Source organism: Falco naumanni, chromosome 11 (genome assembly GCF_017639655.2).
Source record: "Falco naumanni isolate bFalNau1 chromosome 11, bFalNau1.pat, whole genome shotgun sequence".
Lineage (NCBI taxonomy): Eukaryota > Metazoa > Chordata > Aves > Falconiformes > Falconidae > Falco > Falco naumanni.
In genome coordinates this window covers 35,431,879-35,447,408 of record NC_054064.1, presented here as the reverse complement: position 1 = coordinate 35,447,408, position 15,530 = coordinate 35,431,879, and the positions used below count along the sequence as shown (strand labels likewise).

At 40.3% G+C, this 15,530-nt stretch overlaps 1 protein-coding gene across 2 annotated transcripts in view; it reads left to right on the top strand.

Annotated features, from left to right (window-relative positions):
- SLC44A5 (solute carrier family 44 member 5) overlaps positions 1 to 15,530 on the top strand; it is a 94,735-nt gene that overhangs the window by 53,142 nt on the left and 26,063 nt on the right. For both annotated transcript variants that reach the window (XM_040610794.1, XM_040610795.1), the window contains exons 3-6: positions 795 to 868; positions 8,199 to 8,283; positions 11,780 to 11,864; positions 14,844 to 14,972. In XM_040610794.1, the coding sequence (XP_040466728.1) occupies positions 795 to 868; positions 8,199 to 8,283; positions 11,780 to 11,864; positions 14,844 to 14,972 (373 nt within the window). The remainder of the gene's footprint in view (positions 1 to 794; positions 869 to 8,198; positions 8,284 to 11,779; positions 11,865 to 14,843; positions 14,973 to 15,530) is intronic.

Sequence of the window (15,530 nt, the reverse complement as noted above, 5' to 3'; positions counted from 1 at the left end):
GCTCGCTTGGGAGTGTCGTGCTTCACATTAATTACACTCCCGAAACTGCTCTGATCAAGGTCAGACGCTGCAGAAAAATAAGATCCACATCTCCACTCTTCTGCCTGCATGAACTTAATATGCAGACCAACAAGTAGAAGACAGTAATTCAACTGAATACTCACGGTTTACTCGCAGTTTTCAGACTGAGGAATGCTGTTCTTTGATTGCTTGTCTGTAAAAGAAAGTGTGGCTCTTACCTTGGGGATTCTTTTGTCTTCTCCGTAGAGCACGTTTTGTTTGTGTTAAATGAGGTCAAGCAGCTGAGTCAGAATTTTGTGCGGAGATCAGGGGAGTTGCATATAGGCTTTTTTTAATTTCAGGCTGTTAATTTTCCATTCATAAGCTGTTTATAATACAGGTAAGTTGTGCTGAATCTTTCTTTCATCACGTTGTTTGAAATACATGATGCCATGTATATATATATTGGGGGACACGCTACCGCAGGTGCCCTGTAGTAGCTTATACTGTAAGTGATCTCATGGATTCAGTGTTGTGAGGTATTATTTGTTTAAAGGATATTTAAATCTGTTCCTTAAGTTTTTTTAATTGCTGTCTACAACACAAAAGGCATATGCATTTATTTGCTGTGAAAGCAGGGCCTTACACCTCAAACATGATTTTGTGAATAACGCTTCTACTAGGCGCAGCTGCAGACATCTTATTCACATGTTAAAATACTCTATGACACTTGGTGTTTTCAAAGGGTCATATTAGACATCTTGTTTTTAAAAAGTGTTAATTTCTGTCCCTAGGCACTGTACAGACGTTATTTGCTGTGTGATCTTCATAGTCGTCATTCTGGGTTACATTGCATTGGGAATTGTGGGTAAGTAAACGCAGGTATATAGTGTGTTCTCATACACAGGGGAAGCAACTTTGTGAATGTTAGAATTTTTAACTGAATTTTGTTTATATCTGCGTAAAGGTTTCCAGTCAATAAGCAGTGCATTGCCTAGAAGCAAATAATGACTTAACATTCAGTGTCTGTTGTAATTAGGGAGAAGTTCAAAACCACATTTACTGATGAAAAACTCGAAATCGTGTTCAAGTGAAAATATATGGTTTGATAATTTTGCTATCATAAAGTAACTATAGTGGAAAAATTCACTGTCATTTGTCATTAAACCAACAGCAAAAGTTAGAGATAATCACTTGTTTTGGAAGGCTTTTGGTTCTGTAAAATATTACTGAAAGAACCGATGTGAGCAGTAAGGAGAAGTAAGAGAAATGACTTTATTCATTGTGGGATACAGAGTTGTTTGTGCATCAGGATAATCATTAATAATAGCTATTTTATTTTGTTTGTGTGAGAGTATTGTATGATTGCCTGTGTGTAAAAGGACAAATGGTGCTGTAAAAGTGTACTTACTGTGTCTCTGCACATGTGTCTGAGCTTTTTCAATTTGCTTTAAAAGATTGTTTTGGCCAAAAAATCTTTTGCCAAAAAAAAAAAAAAAAAAAAAAGCCATTAGTTTTCTTCATAATTATGTAATATCATTTTCTGTTCTGTATAGAGAAAAGGTTGTGCAATCTCCATCCTTGGGGATATTCAAAAGCTGTCTGGATGTGGTCCTGAGAAACCTGTTCTAGGTGACCCAGCCTGAGCAGATGACCTCCAGAGGTCCCTTCCAACCCAACCGTTCTGTGAAAAGCTATCTTCTATAGTGTGAAAAGGTGACTGTAAGCAAGACTCTTTAATATAGGTGATTCCAATAACTGAGAGAATACTGTACCCTCCCACTAAATTGTACAGTCACATAACATCCTCCAATACAATGCTGAACTGTCTCCTCTGACTTTGCCAGTAGTAGCTGAGCACTGAACAAATTCTGAAAAATTGGTTCTCTCTCTCAAGCACCAGGAATACTCTTGTGTGTATTTTTTCTTTCTCTTATTCACCTGCACTTACTGCTTCATCATCAACCATTATGTCTTCAGGAAGACAGAGAAGTGAGGAAGCAAATGGTATATACCAGCAAGTGAGAGGGGCATGGAGGACCCTTGCAAGGAAGTGTGAAGCCTGCACTAGGAAGCAAACACCAGGGTAACAGGTGGATAATGATGCTTGCAGGTGGAAGAAATTACTTATTTTCAAAACCACTTTGGTTTTTTCTTGTTTAATGTCTTTGAGCCTCTGTTTCCCAAAAGTGAATGATAACTTCAGATCTATAAATGTAAGAAAAGTGGGCAGAGCAAAAAGTGAATTCAGAAGCTATCAAGCTGTACTTGATTTTATACCATACTTCTAGCAGTAGAGGATTCTCTTTGGGATTGGATCCAGGAGGAAGGTCCCTAACTGTACTGCATGGCATGATTGTGCAGTCAGCTTCAGACTGACTTAAAGTGCAGTCCTTTGACAGTTTTTTTCACAAGTCAGTGTCTATGATTGTGATGCTTAAGTTAACATCAGTGGCATCTGTGTGGAGACAAGTCCAAGATCTCTTTGTTTTGTAGCCACTACTGGATTCTGTATATGCAAAATGCATCACAGTTCTGGCTACTGTTTGGATCCTATGGGCCCTTTCCTTTGCTGTGGAATGAAGCATGTTCTTGCCCTTGTGGCCTAATTGAATTGTTCCCACTTTGTTTAATTCCAGATTGACACTGCTGTTTATTTGACTTGTGAAAGTACTTGGAGCAGAAATAGTCATGACTCCCAGTTACAGGAGATTGGAGAGGGACTTACCACAATATACGTGCAGTATATTTCTCTGCTTATTAAACCTGCTTTGGAATAGCCTGAAGAAAAATAGGTGAATTTTTAGTCCTAAGAAGCAACAGTGGCTGCTGGACTGTGCACAGCAGCTGTTGCAGACCTGCTGTGCCTTCCACTTGGTTCTGTGAGTATGCCATGTCTGAAGGACATCCCTCTAATGTCTGTCCTCCTCTTCATTGATGTTCTGCTCTCCTGTCACTGCTCAAATGCAAAGCCAGAACTGAAGAAGCCGGACTCAGATCAGAGGAGTTGTTTTCCTGAGCGTACAAATGCTCTGGTGACTGATGACCTGCCCTTGTGCAGACAAGCAGTATTCTGAAGTGCTGCTACCTGGACAGAGGGAAAGGAGAGCTCTGGAAGTTTCTAGCTGTACAGTATTCTTGTGCTGCCAGATTTTGGCGCTCTTTTCCGGCACTACATAAATCTTTATTTTTTTGGCTAGAACTCTATGTCAACTTTGTATGTGCATTTTCCAAAGAATCCCATATGATAGATGTTGCAGAAGTGGATAGTAGCAGAAGCAGACTGGCCAGTTCCTCGCTTCTTCATGACTGTAATCTCAGACAATGCAGTTACTGTGATGTGAGACACTGAATCGATCATATTCCCTGCTCTACACATGCAGTAGTTTCCTACTGGACAAAAGGAGTCTCAACAGCCTTCTCTTGCAAACCTTATCAAGTACTGGCTAGAATAGAACGTATTCCTGGAACTAGATACCAAATTTGTAGCTGGTGACCTTTTCTGCCTTTCTTACAGAGATCTGAATTTTCAACCCAGAAACATTTAGTTCAGCTCCAAATCTATATCCATGTGGACCCTGCTTTTCATCTTCCTTTGTACTATACTTCAGCTATTCTTTTTACTCTTGATTTATTTGTAAGTAAAAGATGAGATCAGCTTTGGTACAGTTCCAGAGGCCAGCCCTGTACAAAACGCATGGGAGTCAAAGAAGTTCACATTATGAAAAAATAGATTATAAATCAATCCTTAGTCATGAATTATGCTTTATGGTTTATTGTAGAAAAAAGATAGATTGCCACAATTTCTTGAATATGTGTGAATACCACTTTGGTTCCCTGTTTGATTTGGCTTGAGAAATAAGCAATAAATGCAGGTTCATCATACAACTGCTATGACTTAAAATCTAAGTCAGATTTTGCCCTCAGTATTGTAAGTATGGCTCACACAGACTTCAGCTATATATGTGCCGGTGAAGTAGAATGTTTTTATGTTTCAGGGGGGTTGAAATGTAGTCTGAGTAGAAGGTAATCAATTCTCCTTGAAAGATGAAACTCAATTATGTTTGATACTAGCCTTTCTTAGTTCTGCTTCAGCGGTGGCTGCTGCTGAGTGACTGCATTGAATAGAAGTAGTTGTTCTATTATTTACTTTCTTATCATGCTTTTAACTTTACAGGTGAACTAACAGTGCTAATTTAACATTCTGTGTAGTTTTACTTCCTATGAAACTGACTTAACTCTGCATGTTTATTTCAGAGACACTTGGCTTACCCAGGCGATACCTTACAGATATTCAATTTCTTAATTTAAGATTATTTTAATTCAGAAAAGTTCACATGAAAGGCAGCAAATAAATTATTCTGGAAAAAGAGTCTCACAAGTAATAACTCTTGTTGTATTGCTCCAAGGGACACTTAACACAATACCAGTGTTATCCACAGGAATTTACAAATTCTGTGTCATCTGTTCTATTACCTGTTTCAATACATTAGTAAATTGATTGTGTTAAAAAGCCGTAAGAACAATTTGGCAGGTCAGTTTCACCATACATTAAAACATTAGAATCATACCTTTAAGGGAAGCAAAATAATTATATGAAGGACTTTGAAAAATACACAGTAGGGGGAATGAGACAGTATAAGCAGATTGGCTGTTCATCTTTAAGTATCACAGGATGCCATTGTTTTAATCACATTTTCTCCTTGACAGGGAGCTTTCCAGCCTTTACAACCACTGACATAGCCCATAGACCGTAGAAAAAAAGGAGTGCATCTGACAGACAATTAGTGACAGACATTCGCTATTTTTGATACTGTCCATGCGTGTTGGCTGCACATCAGTAAAAGGGGTGGCGTAACTGCAGGCCTCCCGAAAATGCCATACCAGTGTCATAGGGATGTTACGTTGCTGCTCTGAAGGCTGTCAAGCGTAGTGTGGTTCAGCTGTTCTTTAATTTTCTTTTTTAGCCCAGATGTTTGTGCCAGCACTCAGACTGTAGCCTTATGAGCATCAGAACATGCTGGAATAAAAATTGTAGGTGACTGGATTGCTTTTCATTTCGTGCTTGATAGTGAGTCACCAATAGTGCAGCAGAACATGCAAAACATGGTGCTACTCTCTCCGTCTAGTTCTTGCAATAACTTTCTTCCCTCGGTCAGTGGTGTTGCGGTAGGTACTTACTCTTCACTGACTAGGCCAGAAAAATTGTGTATTTATCTAATGGATTCTTTCACTGCATTGCTCTAAGCTTTCGAAGAAGGTGACAGAGGATTAAGTTCCTTAATCTTGATCGTTAGCCCTGGCACAGGTGATGAAAGAAGCTGAGTATTTTCTCTTCTGTTGGTCATTTCCCTTCTCTTTCTGCTGCAGAGCTAGTTAAATGCTAAATGTGTATGCTGTAAATCAGACCAAATTATTTTTGTTTCACTGTGGAATTTAGCTGTGAGGCACGTTCCTCCATCCACCCAACAGCTGATCTCAGTGATAGAATTTCACAAAGTGTGCTAAATCTATTTTTTTAAAAGCAGCTTCTTATTAATACTGTTTTATTAAAAATATGACTGAAGCCTTAGGCGCACAGGACAACTATTGCCAAGCAGGAGTAGTCTTAGGCAATTTGATAATGGCAAAACAGGTACAATCTGAACAGAAATTTTATTCAGAAATGAGCAGTGTGGTCCATTGTTTATATTCTGCTAATTTCTACTAAATAATCGAGAAACACACTGCAGAAGATGAATGATTAAAATTGAGGCCAAGGATTGATGCAAACCCAGTTAAACCACGGGAGCCTTTTGAAATATTTCAGCAGACTTTGTGTTAGAACTAAAAAGAATGTGAGGAGAATACACTGCTCTGCCCATTTGACGGAGCTGGGTTTTATTCTTGTTTGCTCTGTTAGTCCACCCAAACAGGCTGAAGGAAGTAAGCCTGGGTCACATGGGCCCTCCTTAAGGAAAGAGCCATAATAAGACCGAGATGGCAAAAAAAACCCCGAACCAACATTATGTTGCAGTGTTTATCTCCTTTCTCCCAAGTTTGTCTGAGGAGTGAAAAGCAATTCCAGGTTTAATACGCTACTTAGGAAAGGGATATTGTTGGCAGTAGCAACTCCTTCCAAATTATCTATATGAAGCAGATACAAGTCTAGCTACTAAATTCTCGTCTGTACTTTGAATCTGGCATGGTGGGGGTTATCTCTACTGCTTCCTGTTTTGCTGGTGGTAAAGAAAAAATACAGCCAAATGTGAAAAATTAGTCCCTTTAATAATGTGCTAAAGTAATTTAGAAAAACTAATTTGGGGCTGGGAAAACACTGATGTGTTAGAGTCATCTAACATACAAGTCAGGTCTTTCAGGTCTGTATAGGCAGCTGATTTATTTGGGACCAGGCTTTCACTTGTGTGGCAAGTGAGATCATACTAAAGTAGCAGAAAAAACTCCCGCTTGTCAGAGTCATGGTGGAAGAAAGTGTACATGGCATAACGTGCAGCCTCATTGCAATCACCAGACAGCTCTCTGCTTTCTAATGCCATGTACACGTATGACTCGTCAACCAGCCATAGGACTTGCTAAGAGAGAGCTGATGCCTCCTAAATGTTCCTGTAAATAATGCTACTGAAATAGGTAAGTAGGGGCTAAGAAATGAAAAAGTAAATGGGTTTTGACACTGGTGAAGCTCTTTAGCTTTCTCTGAGCATCAGCACACCACAATTAATCTGAAATGCAGTTAATCTGAATGTTCAGAAATTGGTACCAAGCAGCAGGTTAATTTAAAAACTCCAAAACACAGAAAAACTAATATTAGGTTAAAAAGAGCCAGCAGATTCATTTTGGTAGTCTAAAGCCATTCCAGGTGAAAGGCAGCATTACAGGTTCTCTAACTATTTGCAAGTCATTGAAGATATGTCGTGCATCTGTTCCGAACATTTCAACAGATTTACAGTCTGCTGCTCTGAGATCTTACATAGGTTCGGTCTCTACTGCACAGACCGTTATTGTTAAGCACTGCTATTCTTACCAAAGTGACCTTGAGGAAAATGACAGTTTCACAGATGACTAAATATAATGTCACAGAGTTGAGAGAAAATGGGGTAATTGCAAAGAAGCAAGCTCAAGGTGGTTTGCATAGATCAAAGCCCAAAGTGTATGCAAAGCGGGCTCCCAGCATTCAGTATATCATGCAAGAGGAGGAAGGTTGGGTCTAAAATCTTTTCAATACCTGCAATCTTCCCTACATAATACAAGTATAGGGAAGTGTTTGAGAGAAGTTAAATGTTCTTTTCTAACAGTTCTCTAGCAACCTGATTTTAGGGTGTCAGGGTAGTGATATTCTGGTATTGTATCTTACTTTCAGGCGATATTAAAAATAAATGAAATTTCCATTATCTAGGGTCAAAGAAGCAGTTAGTAGTCAGATTGGTTCAAAGGCTAGTCATTGGCTAGTCATAAAGGAGGCTTAGTCAGGTCTGCACAGTGCAACGTAGACATAGCAATACCTACAGTGATAGCTGTACTTGATCCTTAAAGGGAAATAATGGTGCAGGTGAAAATGGCTTGGAGAAGAAATCCTGCTTTGAAGTGAAGAAAAGTTCAGCATAAACCTCTCTTCCCATTCAGTACTGGGGCTCACGCTAGCAAATAATACATAGGTTGCCAGGTGCAGACCTAGTAACTGAAAATTGGGGCGATTGCCAAGCGAGAGATCAGGAAATGTCTCCATTTACAAAGTAAAGAGTTCGCCTCCATTCTTAGTGCAAACGGGGAGTCCGTTTGGATTCAGGCACACCCTGTGCCTTTCTGTCACACACCCAGGTAATCCCAGTAATTTCAATGCCCTTGTAGTTCTCTGTGAAGGCTTAAATTTGTCTACGTAGTTACCTCCTCTTCTTTCCGCTTTTAATAACTGTTACTTTTATGTCCGCTACATCATATTGTGGATACAACCTAGATATATATGCCTTGAGGCAAAAAGTGAACTGGTTTGCTTTCTTACTGATTCATCCGTATCTTAGTTCAGTTTTGTTTGGTTTATATTTTAGTTTTTCGTTAGGAGATCTACAAATCAATACTATTCAGTGGTAATCAACAAAGATTGAAATGGTACATTAGAGGTGATACATTTTCATACTAGGGCAGTTCAACTATTAACTGTGTACACTTGACTAAAATGTTAAAAGAACTGTGTATGTTTGCAGCTTGGGTGCACGGCGACCCCAGGAAAGTAATTTATCCAACTGACAGCTATGGACAGTTTTGTGGTCAGAAAGACACCCTCAATGAGTGAGTACTAAATCCACTTCCATACCTTTATTACTCATGCACTGTGAATAAGATGGGAGTTTTCAAATCTCTCTGCCTGGTGGGGATTCTTGTGGGAAGTTGAAGAGACAGTGACACTGTATTTATTCCAAGTAAAGTTCAGAAATAGATTAGTTGCTCAGTGCAAATCTAGACCCAAATTATTACTACAGTGAAGTTGTTTTCATCATTCAGAGAATAATTTTGGTAAAGTATCAATATAACTTAAAGATTGCATCACTAATTGCATGGAAAGTGACTAGCTGGCACAGCTTCTAACTGGCACAGTTTGGATAGTTAATAACTTACTAATTCGTCTGTCCACCTTGGGATAAGAGTAGTTCTAAAGCAGTGTAACCTGGTTCTCAGTTTTTCTCAGCATGCGCCAAGTCACAAAAAAGATCATAAGGAAAAGCTCTTGTTTTTTTCTGGTGCTTATCCATTGCTGGTAGAGAGCAGACTGAGTCATCTGGGAGACAGGCAGATGTAACCATACCTTCCCTGGGGCTATCAGCCAAATGGCTCTATATACTTGTCTCTGTTTCCCAGGGGGGTTTATATTTCAAATTGTGAGAGTTAATTAGTTTATATCAACAGAATACTTACACATGAAAATAGCTGCTCAGGAAAGAAAGATGTCGCGTCAATGTTTTCCCTGAAAGAAGAGAAACAGCTTTATGAACTAGAATTCAAAAGAATAGTTCGATTTTCCCCCTCACCTTCTCCCTTTTAAAAAGTCACCCTTTATGCCCTTCTCACTGTCAAGAAGCTGAATGCTATGCAGGAAGCAACACAGAAGCTACTGTTTGATAACAGCTCTTTGCTGCTTATTTCTTTTCCCATTTAGTTTTCTGGGAAACAATCTGAATCCACTGTCCAAGGGGTAGTTCAGAAGGGGAGGAGCAGGAGACAGGGAGTGGAACAGAGGTAGAGCTAGGACTTTATGTCCTCTCAAATATTTTATGGAGGAAACAGGCTGGATAGCGTAAGACCTGTTCCACCCCCTGGCTAAGGTTCTTCACAGCACTTGTTGGGTCCAGCTTCCTGAAGGAGAAAAACTAGGACAAAAAGTCATAGTGTTGTGCATATTCCCCTCACTGCACCTCTTCCCTGCTTCTGCTTTCTGCTCCCCCCACCCCCCATTTTGTCCTTATCCTCCTTCTGGTCTGTAGGAAGTAGTGGACAAATGGGCTTGGGAGTCTCAGACGCAGAGCGTCCGTGCACCGTGCAGGATGTAGCCAGATGCTTCCCTCTAATTCTTACTATCTACCCCCACCCCCTCTTTATCTTTGTTACTCAAGCCTTCCCTTGAGTTATTTCTTACAGTGTGATTTCCAGTATTCACAAATGTCCCTCCATATATATGATTGCTGGAGAGTAATACAGCTTCTGAGGCTGCATTTTGGCATTTATTTGCTACATTGAGGAGTTTTTTATAAAAGTATAAGCCAAAAGACACATAATACAACCTGCTAAAAAAGCAGGAGTGTTTGTGGCAGTGGCCTGGGAGGACCCTCTGAACAAGTCCCTTTAAAAGTGGAGGTGTGGGATGTGCTGTCAGGACTTTGTTGATACCGTTGCCAGATTTTTCAGATGCCCTGAAAGTAAGCAGTGTGAAAGGCATAACCCAGGTCCAAAGTCCCCAAGGGCTTATTCTGAGACTTTCCTGGGAAAGCGATCGTGATCTCTGCATCTTGAATCTTTTGCTTGGAACAAGCATTCCCAGCAGTCTCACTGAGGAATAGAAAAGAGTAGCTACAAACCAAGCCAACACTCACAGCCCATGTTAAAACCCATTTAAACTCCAATGAATTCCATGCAGTCATGTTAATTCTACTGTGTGTTGTCATGTGAGTCTCTCTTAGGCCTCTTTGTGTCTCCGTGTAATCCATCCATTAATCTCCATGTAATCTTTAAGCTTGTTTTGCCTTCTACAGAGCAGAGTAGCCATGGAATACAATACCATTTCATTATAAAAAATACAAACCAGACTTTCAGTGGCTGTTTTCTTATGTATGTGTTTGGACTTTCTTTTTTGCTGTCAATATCAGCAAGTGGGCTAAGACATAAGGAAAAAAAAAAGATTCAATTAATTTAATTTTAAGCAGCTCACAGATTATAAATACTGTCAAGAAACTATTGAAGAATGATGACATTTCAGTCCAAAATCTTATTCTGTTACTTTGAAGGAATAATAACTAACGATAGTGAATTGGTTTTGCCAGGATGCATGGTTTGTTAAACAGTGCGTAGTAGAACGTAGCTCAGTGAAAACCATTTAACCTCATAAAATGTCAGGCCGTTGAGCGAATCCCAGTTTTAAAGGGAGCTTGAATGTGCATTAATGCTATGTAACAGCTTTGAAGGCACAGCCATATTCAGCAACTGGTGGGAACCATGTGCTGGTGGAAGATCTGAGCATACATCCTGGACTGGGGGATACAATGGAAAGATGTGGGAGCAGGACTTGTGCCAAGTCCACAGGTAGAAGAGGGCAGCCTTGTTAGCCCAAGCATGCTTCATTGTTAACATGCCCCCAAGGCAGAGCTCCCTCTGTGCTGCGTTCCCACAGTGGGGTCAGCCCTAGCTCAAACGCCAGTCCCTGCCTTCTCTTGCATGTCATAGACCATAGCGGGGCATACGCATCAGTATTGCTTCTGGGGACACTGTATAGTCCTGGCATGGCTAGCTGACTAGTCTGGTGTAAAAAGGGCAGGACTACTGCCATACCACCTTCACTAGAGCGGTCTGACAATTTTCTGACATAGCAAAGATTAACAGCATATTTTGCTGTCTTCAAAACCCAGGTATTTACATCCAGAGATCGTGGAATAATGTGTTTTCAACAAATGCAAACTGATATGAGAGCTACCTCACAGTCCCAAAGTTCCACAAGCCCTCAAGTGTGTGGATTCTGGGGTGCAAACCCATCAGACTGTCCCTTATTTATATCAAAGGATGTTTATCAGCATTACTAGCAGGTGCTAGTATGATTCTGTTTCCTGGCCAGCTGCTTTCGATTTCCAACCATAAAAAGCTTTTGATTGATTTTGGTGCCACCTTCTGATCAACAAAAAATAGGCAGCTTTTACAGTGTAGCATTTGCTGATAGTGATTGTGCATGCAGTACATTCACAGTGTGTTCATTGTAAGCAAAGGGACCACAGTATTTTTGCAGAGGTATTTTACAGACCTCACTTCTCAGAGCCAGGACTACAGAGAGCTGTAACAGTGCCTAGGGTGGTTTCAGCTTAAAATCTTGCTGTAGAAAAAACTTTTCAAAACTAGCGTTCTTTAGAACAAATACTTGTGGTTTCAGAAATGTCTCGGCATGGAACGTTCAGGTTCTGCTTGGGGTTTGGTTTTTTGTCTTGTGTTTGCAATGTGGCCATTCACAGTAATAGAAATTAAATACAAATGTATGCTATAACAAGCAACCACATTTATAACATCAATTATCTTATATCCACTTCCATAGGAACAAGACCGTTTTGTTTTACTTTAACATTCTGAAATGTGCCAGCCCCATAGTGTTAATAAACCTACAGTGCCCTACAACACAGGTGAGTGAAATACAGAGATAAAATACTTTCCCTGCCTCTTAGTCGTGGTGCTTAAAAACTAGACATACGTTTGTTTGGATTTAAAAATTGATGTTCGTATCCTTCAGAATAGAATATGATTGTTTTATAGATGGTGTGTTGCACACAGTCTCTGAGGCATGTGATGGTCAGCAAAAATAAATAGAAGTGTGCAAGGTTGTGTATTTTGGATAAGAGTTGACAAAAAAAAGTCTGTTTAGTTAAATACAGCAATTTGCAGCTTATGATTTCGTCACAGGCAGCTATCCAGTAGTAATCAGTGTGTGTAGAAAATAATTTTGATTGATGTCCAGGGTTTTCTGAACTAGTTATGTTCAAGAAAATGTGCCTGTCCCCAGTGACAGGAGTATCTGGGTGTGGTTAGGGCCTATGGCACTTTCAAAAGTGAAGATTTTGAAAGCTTGTTCTTGCCTTATGCCACGATTTGTACTTCATTAGCCATGCTGCGGCTTCTTGTGAGGCTGTGAAATAAACACAGTCACTGAGGGTTAGAATTATGCTCCTGATGTTTCTTTACATGAGACCATTTTACTGACCTGGATGATGAACAACTGCACCACCAGTTATGTCAGCTCATCTTATGTGACAACTTATGGCATAGGGTAGGTCAGAGGAATTAGGTGCAAGGCTGCTGTGATGCAACTTTGCTGCCAAAGTAATAGTACTGTGTAATTAAACTGCAGGTGGCAGAGTATGGTCACAGCCATCTTGGTAAACATTCAGTGAAGTCCAGTATTAATTTGGATGAGGGTTGTTATATGGTAACCAGTTTACTGATTGCAAATGTTAATTGTCTATTTATTTGACTATCATTTTAAAATGTTTCCCATTCCTGCCTGCCCTTACTCCTGATCCCTGTTCTTGATAGATGTTTCTGGCCTGTCAGTTAGTGTGACTGTATGGACTATTTGACACAGCTGAAGAGATGGAAATCTCCAGCCAGGAAGAACAAGAACCCTCTTAACGCTGACCAGTTGCTGTCAGAATGGAAACTTTCTGTATCAGCAGCAAATCTGCTTCAGAAACGCCCATCTGTCCACATGCAGACACTGACACTGTTGCCCTGCAGTCTTTAGACTCTGTTGCTGGAACAATTCAGCCTGTTCAGAAACACTGAGGTCGTTGTGTGGGATTTGGCTGGTGCTGTGGTCAAGTTGGCAGTGGTCACGAATCAAGTAAGGTGAAATACTTGTTGAAGGAGAGTTTGGTGGAGCAGAGTAGTTGTTCTGTTTATTTTAAAACATACGATATCTCCAAAACAGAGAATGTTTGTCAGTGCTGCTTGGTGCTGCAGATGGTGAATTCTCTGGTCTTTTGTGCAAATGTTGAAGAAACGTTTGTTTGATAATTCCTCTTTTGAACCACAGGCAAGGTCTTTCATTCCTGTCCCGTTCCTATCAAATGACAGAAGAGAAAAACCCAAGAACCAGCACAGGAAGAGCTTTTGTTCTTGAGTAAGACTGTGGGTTCCACAGACAGCACGTTTCAGTGCCTGTTCCATAGATGGGAAACTGAGGTTATAGTAAAGTGTACACTTGTTAGGCAATTGTTGTCCCAGCAAGGAAAAACTCTTGTGTTTTGTTTTTTGGCCATTGGGTAGTCCGTAGGATGTAGTACTGTAGAAAGACCCTCTTGGAGCATCTGCCCTGTTCTAAGGATTAGTACAAGATCTTTTTGCAGATTCCTTTAGGTGGATCGTATATGGTGAAATGCCCTTGAGGTAAAATACAGTTCTGTGCGTGATGTCTCCCTGGGATAGCAGAGCTTTGCAAAGGGTGTTTGGGTAGCACAGCTTTGGAAACAGAGAACAGCCTTCTAGGAAAGGCTGAAACTTGCTAAAAAGATGGACTTCAAACTACCTCATAGTGTTCGGGAGCGCTGAGGAGTCAGAATGGATGTACACTTGCATGATTCCAGTGACCAGCAGAGCCTTCACAGTCTGTGTATTGGGGCAGCTGCTTCTCCGTTACATAAATCCAAATCTTAACTTCCAAGTGGATGCATTTATCAAACCCCAGTCCTCATTTGATTTCTCACATAAATCTAGCTTTTAATGGCTCTACCTTGAGTGGCATGAATTTCGTTCCTGGCACATGCAGCCCTCTTGCTTTGTAACTAGGGGAGATTCATCATTAACCAGTACTACAAAGTCACCTTTGAGTGATCTACACCTAACTTGACTTGAACAATCTCTGTGGAGGTCTATTTGACTGAAGAGGCTGTGTAGAAATATGGAACAATTTTAGCTGCATGATACTTTTTTTTTTTTTTTTAATAAAGCTCTCCTTATAAATGTAACAGAAAGAAGTTACATGTATCCTGTGGAAGTAGCTACTGCATCATGCTCATATACACTGCTGCTGATGGAAGTAGAGGGGGACCTGACAGATTTTTTCCTGGTGTTCCAAAAAAAAAAAAAAAAATTTTTTTTTTTTAACAGACTAAAAGCTCTGCTTATCTGCCAGGATATGTAGAACCTAAGAGGAAACAGAGAATGGCTTGATATGCCAGATACAAGGAGGGACTTTGAAAGTGTATTCTATCAAAGAATTTTAGAAGTATTCATCTAGAGCAGGGGTCCTCAAACTTTTTAAACAGGGGGCCTGTGCGCAGATGAAGTGGCAGGAGGTCATCTGTGGCTGCTTGGTTTCCCCCCCCAACCCCTGGCGGGGGTGTCTGTAAATACTGGGGGCCGGACTGAGGACCCTGAGGGGCCGTATCGGGCCCGCGGGTAGTTTGAGGACCCCTGATCTAGGGAGTCAAAAGGAAAACATATGTCCCTTTCTAAATGTTGCAGTAAATATTACTGAAGGCAATTCCATAAACCAGTGCACTTTTATAGGTGGCCTTTTTCTTGCTTTTTAATTGCACTGACTTTCCTTATCCTTCCCTACCCCCAGTGTATCTTCACTCTTTTTTTTTTTTTTCTTTTTCTTGCAGCTTTGTGTCTCAAAGTGCCCAGACAGGTTTGCAACCTACATTGATGTTCAAGCTTCCTACAGATATAAACCAGATCAGTGGAATTACTTCAAGCAGTTCTGCAAACCTGGTTTTAACAATCCTCGCAAGGTGTGTATGTGTCAGTAGGGAATGAAATACGTTTTTTCTTCAAGCAATATGTAATATCCATGGTTTTACTGAGCTACATCAAAGCTTGGAATTACTCTGATTTCACTATATAAGGAGTTGTCCCATATAGATGGTTTGCCAGTGATTTAATCAGGGTTGAAGATCTTGTATGCGCACCAAATCCCCCAGTCCTTAGATGATTACTGTTTGCTTCAAAGAGTATCTGCAGCTACCCATGGGGTTGCAGTACTGTGGCAAGCAGTATCCTTTAGTACTGAGGTGCTCTACAGCAGTATAGCCGAGTATCTGAAAGCAGTTCTTGGGGCTCCTGAGTCATCTATAGCTACTTAATAATTTTAGCTAGAAAAACTAATCTATCCTTCATGGAACTGATTTTGCACTTAAATGTACTGTGTTCTCCCATCTTTAAAACACCTTGCAATTCAGCTATATTTATTGTGTCAAATTCTCACTCTAAGAGAAAAGGCAAAGGGGAGGCCAAGGAACAATTGCCTAGTCACTTCTGGCTTAGATGCTGATCTAAAGTGAACAGGTCTT